The sequence below is a fragment of the Arachis ipaensis genome, chromosome B06 (genome assembly GCF_000816755.2).
Source record: "Arachis ipaensis cultivar K30076 chromosome B06, Araip1.1, whole genome shotgun sequence".
NCBI lineage: Eukaryota > Viridiplantae > Streptophyta > Magnoliopsida > Fabales > Fabaceae > Arachis > Arachis ipaensis.
The window spans coordinates 123,837,531-123,847,333 of NC_029790.2; the positions used below are offsets into that span (position 1 = coordinate 123,837,531).

General features: G+C 36.8%; 1 protein-coding gene across 1 annotated transcript; it reads right to left on the minus strand.

Annotated features, from left to right (window-relative positions):
* On the minus strand, positions 851–3,609 carry LOC107647623. Its single transcript, XM_016351688.1, has 2 exons — positions 2,932–3,609; positions 851–1,345 (listed from the first exon to the last, which is right to left on the minus strand). Exons 1-2 carry the CDS (start codon positions 3,607–3,609, stop codon positions 851–853), a joined length of 1,173 nt encoding a protein of 390 aa, XP_016207174.1.

Sequence of the window (9,803 nt, forward strand, 5' to 3'; positions counted from 1 at the left end):
CAACCCAAAAGGTTACACATACGCTGTATCCACTGCTCTTCACAATTAATCGGAATCAAACTTGACTTATCAAAATTAATATAGAGGCCTGACATCAACTCAAAACATCACAGAAGTCGCTTATAATTCATAATAGTCTCCTCTTCTGGTGGGCAGAACAGAATAGTATCATCAGCAAATTGAAGGTGCGACAATTCTATGCTATCCCTACCCACCAACAATGGTAATATACGTCCATTCCTGATCGCCTCTCCAACCATTCAATGTAGCACATCCATAACCAGTACAAATAAGAAGGGAGAAAGCGGGTCACCTTGTCTCAAACCTCTTTCCATTTTGAAAGGCTTAGATGGTGACCCATTTATCAATACTGACATAGATGCAGTGGCCACACACTCCATAACCCAAGCTCTCCATTTATGCCCGAAGCCCATCTTTTGTAATACCAAGTCCACAAAGCTCCATTTGACCCTGTCATATGCTTTCTAGAAATCTAGCTTGATTATTGCTGCTTCCTTTTTTCTCTATTTAAGCCAGTTTACTGTTTCATATGCAATAAGTGCCCATTGTGTATTTTCCTTCCCTTGACGAACGTACTTTGAGTCTCCCCTATTAACCCTGGCATCACTGATCTCATCCTCCTGACTAGCACCTTTGAGATGACCTTGTAGATGCACCCCCACCATACTAATAGGTCTCAAGTCTTTGATCTCCTTTGCACCAATGAACTTTGGAGCCAATGCCACCCAAGCAATATTGCTATCAGTCGGTAACCTGAAAGAATTAAAGAACCCCATCACTGCTGTCATAAATTCAGGTCTAATCTCATCCCAGCATCTCTTAATGAACTTCATGTTGTACCATCACAGCCTGGCACCTTAGAGGACTCGCAGTCCCACACAGCCTCTCTGATCTCCTCAGCCGACGGCATCCTCTCTAAGGTCACAACATCATCCTCATCTATCTTTCCCACCAGACCATCTCTAAAGCCCATCATTGGAGTAGCTTCCTGATGATATAATTCTTTGTAAAACTCTCTGATGGCTATCTTGATTCTCGCTTGATTTCTGACCGTTCTACCGTTTATCACTAGTGTATCAATCTTATTGTTCCATCTTCTTGCTGAAGCCATATTGTGAAAGTATCTTGTATTTTTGTCCATCTCCTTCGCGTGCCGAGACCGAGACATCTGTTTCCAATGCATTTCCTTCCTTACATACCATCTCTCACAACAAGTAACCAGCACCTTTCTTCTAGCCTCCATCGTGGTATCATATACTCCATTGCTAACCATATCATCAACTCTCTTGATTTCTTCCTCAAACTTTGTGATCTTACTGTCCATCTCCCCAAAATTAGCCTTGTGTCATCTTGATAAACTACTATTTTATGGTTTATCTTGTGCTAATTTGAGTGGTTTTTATCAATTTTTTACTCACTTATTCATATAATTTGCATGTTTTACATTTTCCTTCCTAATTTTGTACTATGGTTGAAAACATGCTTCTTTGGCCGTTAATTTGCTAATTTTAACTCTCTCTTATTACCATTCGATGCAGTGATATGTTTGCTGAATGTCTTCAGGGTTTATAGGGAAGGAATGCCTTAGAGAACAGAAAGGAAGCATGCAAAATTGGAAGGAATACAAGAAATTGAAGGAATTGCTAAGCTGTCCAACCTGACCTCTTCGTACTAAATCTATCATAACTTGAGCTACAAAGGTCCAAATGAGGCGGTTCTAGTTGCGTTAGAAAGCAAACATCCGGGGCTTCGAAATGATATATAATTTTCCATGGTTGCTCAGCAGATAAGCGGCTCGCACGCGTGTATCTGCGAAAATTCAGCGTATCAAAATTCGCCCCTAGCGATTTCTGGGCTGGTTTTGACCCAGTTCTCGGCCCAGAAAACACAAATTAGAGGCTACAGAGTGGGGGGAATCATTCATTCATTCACACAACTTTCATTCACATAATTTTAGGTTTTAGAAGTAGTTTCTAGAGAGAGAGGCTCTCTCCTCTCTCTAGGTTTTAGGATTCTTAGCTTTAATTCTTCTCAATTTCATATTTCTATTTTACTTTAATTTAGTTTTCTTCTACTCTTATTAGCTCTAGCACTTTAGTTATCTATTTTTCTTGTTGATCTCTTTATGTTGCTATTTTAGTTTATGGATTCTCATGTTAGATTTGATTCTCTATTTAATGCAATTTGAGGTATTTTATATTTATGATTGCTTTCTTCAATTTATGTTATTGATACTTTCAATTGGTTGTTTAGGTTTTATTATCTCTTATTAATTTCTATGTCTTTATGTTATGCCTTCCAAGTGTTTGATAAAATGCTTGGTTGGGCTTTAGAGTAGATTTCTCTCCTTTTGGCTTTGGTTGAGTAATTGGAGACTCTTGAGTTATCAAACTCCTTTGTTGATTGATAATTGAAAGTTTCTAGTTGATTTGGATCCCTCTAAAGCTAGTCTTTCCTTAGGAGTTAACTAGGACTTGAGGAATCAAATTGATTCATCCACTTGACCTTCCTTCATAGTTAGAGGTTAACTAAGTGGTAGCAATGGACAATTCTCATCACAATTGATTAGGATAACTAGGATAAGATGTCTAATTTTCATACCTTGCCAAGAGTTTTCTTAGTTATTAATTTAATTTCTTGCAATTTACTTTTCTTGTTCCTTATTTCAAAAATCCAAAAAGATACTTTTCCATAACCAATTATAAGTACACTTCCCTGCAATTCCTTGAGAGACGATCCGAGGTTTAAATACTTCGGTTTAATTTTTTTGGGTTTGTTTTAGTGACAACCAAATTTTTGTATGAAAGGATTATTTTTGGTTTAGAAACTATACTTGCAACGGGAATTTATTGTGAATTCTTTACTAGCAAAAATCCGTTCATCACATCTCTCTAGCGGTATTGTTAGTGCCTTCAATTTATCTGTGAACTGTATCTCCCCCAAACCTCTCCATTCCTCTTTAACCATACTGAGAAATCCATCATGTGTAAACCACGAATCTAGACTTCGGAACGGCCTTGGACCTCCCCTCAGCGTTTTGTCCTCCAGTATTATGGGGGCAATGATCTGACAATTCCCTTGGCCCCCTCGTAACCAAGTTTCTGGAAACGCTTCAAGCCACTCCACATTAACCAGAGCTCTATCTATATGACTGCAAGAGCGACCTCGAAACCATGTAAACTCGCGATCAGTGAGTGCCAAATCTACTAATTGCATATCTTGTATCCAGTTCCTGAATTCTTTCCCTGACTGAGGTACAGTAGTTGCACCTTTTCTTTCCTCCACATGTACTATCTCATTAAAACCCCCATAAAACAACAAAGGACCTGACATAACCCAGCTATATAGCCCCCCAAAATTAACGCACCTTCCTTGATTATTGCCAGTTACAGATTGAACCGTTGCACTATTCTCGCGATCATAATTTCTACTGCCATTACTGCCATTAATCCATTCATTTAAAATTAAGTCTACGATTACGATTCTGCCCTTATCTTTATCGTCGCTCCGGTTTACCATCATCGACAACTCTTCGTCTGGGGTTCCTCCATGCAAAGCTTCTGTTCCCTGTCTCTGCCTTGTAACCATTCCTGAGTTCCTGCTTTTTTTTTAACATGATTCCACTCTATACTTGCCCTTTCATTCCTCCTGTTCGCCGTACAGTGCAAATTACACGCCTAATGTCCTATCTCGTTCACTAGAACATCAAAACCCCCCGCGCCAATTGTTATATGGATCCATTCTTGAATCACATCCATTACACAAGTATCAATCTGGACCCGTCCTACAGTGAACGAGTTACACAATTCCGTCTCTTTGTCACATCCAACCACTTCTCCCCATTGACCTCCTATCGTTCTAGAAGTGTTGACTGACCATGCATGCAACGGAACCCCAAAACATTCCAACCATACTCTTCGAGTTTCACTATGTTCCGACTCCTCCCACTTCCATACACTGTGAAACAATTGTAGGAGCATGTTCATGTTGAATGTGTATGTCTCCTTAGTATGCAAGACACTATCAAAGGTTAAGAGCGCTTTGTAAGCTCCCATTTTTCGAACTTAGACTACATTTGGGATGTTTTTTGCAATCATTTCCTTCAAAGAATCAAAATCAATAGGCTTCGTCATGCCCTCCTACAAGGTTTCTCTGCAGCCATTCCAAATTTTCTGTCACAGCTTCTACTTCTACCTTCTTAGTCCAGCCATTTCCATTTGGTTCTTTTTCAACCTCCTTCGTCCCTGGGTCCCGTCCAAATATCAAAGGATCATGCTCCACTACCATCGAAATTGTGACATCACCTCTATTCCCGTTGGTTATGTTCCATGTTCCCAACATTCTTTTATATTTAGCTTTTCCCATAGATACAACTTTACCTCTCAGCCACAATCGATTCATTTCCGCTATTGCTTTCAAAGTTCCTCCTTTTGTCGTGTACCGAATAAAAGCAAACATATATATGAATCCATTTTTCTGTTTTTGGGATAGATATATATCATTGATACGTCTCATCCAGTTGAATAGGCAGAATAACTCCCTCTTTGATATGTCTTCTGGGAGGTTACTCACGAAAATGGAGAAGGATTCATTCTCTAACCGCCGATACTCTTCTCGATTCCAAACCCTAGGATCCTTATCATTCTCGCTCTCTCTCTCTCTCTCTCTCTCTCTCGCTCAACAAGAGAATAATTTTTTTAATGCAAGTGTATGATTTTAGAGTTATTTGTCATCTTTTTATTTGACGGTCAACGAAAATGCTATCATTAACCATTGAAATTGTGGTATATTTATTATTTAAAAATATACCGTTAGTCAATAAATTACGACATGCACATATATTAATCATGTTGTGTTCTATATTAATTAGTTTAAATTAACGATAAACATGAGATATTTAATTCTATCCTTCCGAAACTAGAGATATTTTCCTGTTCGAATAAAAAATTTTAAGCCCCATGTTATAGTTTATAACCATTCATCAATTTTTTTTATCCTTTTTTATTATATTTTTTCTCTCTTTTCCTAAATATTTGTGATAACTAATTAGAGAAAAAATCACCCTTCTTTCATGGTGTATATAAGAATTAGTTCCTAAATTAGTATTTAATATGGATATGAAAAATTATTAGATTTTACAATTCTAGGAAAGAAATATATTATTTTGACAGAAAATTCTGTTTCAAAAATTGTAAATAATGATTAAAAATTAATATTTAAAATAAGGATAAAAATAATAAAATCATAAAATTGAAAAACACGGTTAAATAATACTTGCATTCGAAGATACTTTTACTTTAAAAATTTTATGCATTGAAACTTCATTATTGTATTAGGATATAATTTATATTTAAATATATTAAATTTTCAATGAACCGAAACTTGTAACACCCTACCACATAGAGTTTTACACCTAGGATGTAAAACACAGGTGGCGAGGTGCTACGACCTTTAAGATAGGATATAAATATATATAATAGTCGAAAGAATGTAGTATACTAGGAGCCTTGAAGGATTGGTCAAACAAAATTTGTGAAACTAAACAGCGCAACGCTCAGGAACGTGGTTACTTGCGTGCGAAGAAATCGACAGTCAACGAATATAATATAACAGAAACTAGGGGTAGAGAGCCAAAAAGATACAAAATAACAAGCTCCTAACTTAGCCTGCGAAGCCAAGGCTGGCTGGAGAATATTTACATACATATATATATATCCCAAAGCCCAAAATACATAAATAAAATCCTAGCTCTCCATTAGCCTCTAAGAGGAACAAAATAACAAGTCAATTGGAGAGAGTTAAGTATATGTATATACATAAGCTATATATCAAAATAAACCGAGGAACTACTCTGCTTTAGAAGTCCAGACGCCTAGCGAGCAGTCTCTCGACCTGCATCTGAAAAACACAACACAGTATGGGGTGAGAACCAGAGGTTCTCAGCATGATAAAGGTGCCATGCACATAATATATAAGGTCCTGCAAATGCCAGAGGCAATCCTACAATGCCGACACTCAGATTATAAAACTTAAAGAACTAAACAGAAACCATAAATCAGGGTGGTTCTCTAAGGCTTTCTCAACTAAATCACCTCCTTAAATCTAGCTGGAACTTAAATATAATCCTCAATCTCTCCGCCTTTCCTCCGTTCCCCCATCTCCGGTAATTACAAAGACAGACAAGCAGACAAAGTAAGCACAGGTAGAATACAGATATCAATTATGACAATTAGCATATTATAATCAATTAGGCAATCTCAATTAATGCACAAACAAGCCATACATACAAATGCATATGATGCATGCCTATCCTATGGCCGTTGGTATCAACTGTCGGTTACGTAGCCATCCCGACATGTTCTCAAGCTCAAAAATAGACCATGGGGAGAATCCCCAAGCTGACATGGGGAAAAGAACGCCTACAAGCTTAATAATATCCATGGGACGAATTCCAAGCTGACATAGGGAAAACAATACCCCAAGTTGATATGGGGAAGACAATACCCCAAGCTGAATGTTATCCATGGGACGAATCCCAAGCTGACATGGAAAAACAACACCCCAAGCTCAATAATAACCATGGAAAAAATCCCGACTGACATGGGGAGGGCAACGCCCCAAACTCAAGTTATTCAATCGTTTCTTACAATTTATCATTTCCGATCTCATAGTGATTCACATCTCATCTCATCATTCTCAATTATTGAACATCATTAAGATTCATGTCTCATCTCATCATTATTAATGTCACTTTACTCTCTCAGTTACCTCTTATACCATTTTTCTCATCTTTATCGATCAAATACCATCTCCTCTAATCACTTATTACCTTTTAAACAAATCTTTCTTCACCTTCAAGTTACTACAATTTCCTAACTTCATTCTATGACTAGGCCTACTAACAATATTTAGACTAAAGAAATGAAAATAGAAATCTGGAGTTACAAAACTAGTATCGAAATTCTTTAAAATTAGTATCGAAATTCTCGTTTTAATTTTCTCTATCACATTAAACTATCAAATCCCATTTTCTAATCACTTTGGTTAATAATTAATTTATTCGCTAACTATTTATTATTTTCTCGGGGTTTACAAAACTACTCTAAGGTGACAAATATTTTAAAATATGAGTGTAAGTTCCGTTGAGTATAAAAAAAATATATTTTGAAATAGAGGAGTATATTCAAACTCTAAAATGATATATAAATTATGTTGAACAAGAATATCAACATAAAAAGATTATTTATAAATAGGAAAAACACGCTAAACTAAGATAAAGAAAAGCTAAGTGAGGAGCACTAAACCAAATATATACAGAACGCAAATGAATATGGCTAATATTTTTAACGTAAAAAAGAAAAAAAAATTAGTATTAACTCAGAAATACATATTGGTCAATAGTCTACAATAAATAAAAAGTGCGTCTAAAGCTCAATTAAAATAATTTTATTAATTATTAATTTATTATAAATAGATATAGCATAAATGTATTTTTTTTAAAAGATATTAATACTTTATTAATTGAATAAGGTAGAAACATAGGATTTTTTTAAATAAATAAAATAAATATTTAAATTACGAATATACGTTAATTTGAGGATATTTACCAATTTTCATAAAGTGTCTTATCTCGTTTATACTGTAGACGAGATAAGTTTAACTATTTGTAAACGAGATAAAACATGAACATGTGATAATGTATCACGTTTACAAACGTGATACGTGAGAAATAGTTGTTTAGTCATGTAAACGAGATATGACAAAACTTATCTCTTTATAGTGTAAACGAGATACATGGGAGTAAAAAACGTTTACACAGTAAACAAGATAGAATAGGACAAAAATAACTCCTTATAAAAGGATTAGGAAACCGCTGGTATTCCTAAAAAATATCTCAATTCTTCTTTTTCTACTGTTTTTCTTCAAAAAATTTAGCAAAAATATCTAGTGACAGTGGTTTCTTTGTTGTGATGGTGTATCCCAACTGTCAGATGAGAAACAATGACAGCAGGGTTATATTTGAGTATGAAAATCCTGCATTGTTCTGAACTCGAAGAGCAAATTCGTTTTTCGAGTTAAAGAGTATGATATTAACGCACGTCGGTGGTGGTGAGAGAAAAGGGGTTGGTAGAGTTGGGTTTATGATGCTAGCACCGATGGGGAATGGTGTATTTCGGTTTCGTCTATTCTAGCTCGATGGCGATGAGCAAGCATGTGCGCCTTGTTTGACGTGCACGGCAGAATTATAGTTGAACAAGTGATGGAGCTTTCTGCATAAGTTCGTGATGGTGGTGGTGGTGGTGCTGGCGGCTCAAATTTTGTACCGGATGACCCTCCGCTCACACCACGACCGTTGCACTGTGCTAGTCCAGTGCAGGACATAGACGTTGAGGATGGGGAATCCGACGAAGAGTACATTGCCGATAACCACGAAAGTGGTTCCTCTGACGACGACGACAGCGACAATGAGTTCATACCTGAGACTCTTGTTGATGGATCAGTTCAATACCTTTTGCCTGTTCCGCGTCGAATTCCAAAGTTATCATCTGTACTCAGCTACTACCATACATTAGATTTGGATGCAATGCACGAGGAAACTTCATTTTTGAATATGGGGGCCGACGATTACAACACCGATGGTGGTGTGGAGTTTCAGGTTGTTCATAGATTCAGAAGCAAAGAGGCAGTGCTGCAAGGCGTGATGAATTACAGCATCCGGAGAAGTGCCGAGTATCGAATAGTCGAGTCGGATCAGTTCAAGTATCACATACATTGCCGGAAATTTACAGATGGTTGTCCTTGGAGTCTCCGTGTCGCCCTCCGACAGAATTTCATATATTGGTGAGTGTTATTATATTTTAATTCATTGTCTTCTTCATCGTTCTTATTTTGTTTAGATTTTAATTCGACTGTATTTAAAATGGTTAGGAAAGTGCGTAAATTCGGCGGACCACACACGTGTCTGGCCCCACCATGTCACAGGATCACCAACAGTTGGACATCAATCTCATATGCAAAATCATCCTGCCACTCATACAGTCCAATCCATCAGTGACCATTCCTGTTCTACAGAGAATAGTGAGACAGAGCTATAACTTCAAGCCGTCATACTAGAAGGTTTGGATGGTAAAACAAAAGGCAATTGCCTAGATATATGGTGATTGGGAGGAGTTGTACAATGAGGTGCCGTGATTGCTCCAAGCGTTGCAGAGTTGTCTCCCTAACACGGTATGTGAAAAAATTTAATTAATTAATCAAATCAAAGTAATTACTTATCTAACTTTCACTATGAGTAAATTATACACCTAACTCATGTTACTAACTTGCCAACTAACCTAAACTGTGTTACCTCAATATCATCCAGCCTACTCATTTGTTAAAACACTAACTCTATAAAAGTTCTTGAAATAAAATCGCATAGACTTATTAATTTAAACAATAAAGATAACACTAACCTCAAAGTCGATGGCTCCCGCAATGTACTAACTAGCGTTGAGGCAGTTGATGTCAAGGTCCCGTGCATCCGGGCATGCCATAATGTCCGAGGAACTAATAAATATCAAGAAAATAGTGTAAGAAAGAGAGAAATGAGAGAAATGTGAGAGAAATATGGAGTCTGAAACACTGTGAATGACTTCCACTTATAGTCGCTCTCTGGACTTATCTCGTTTACAGTGTAAACGAGATAAGGCTCGTATCATATCACGTTTGTAAACGTGATACATTACCATGTGTTCGTGCCTTATTTCGTTTACAGTGTAAACGAGATATAGCAAACTTAT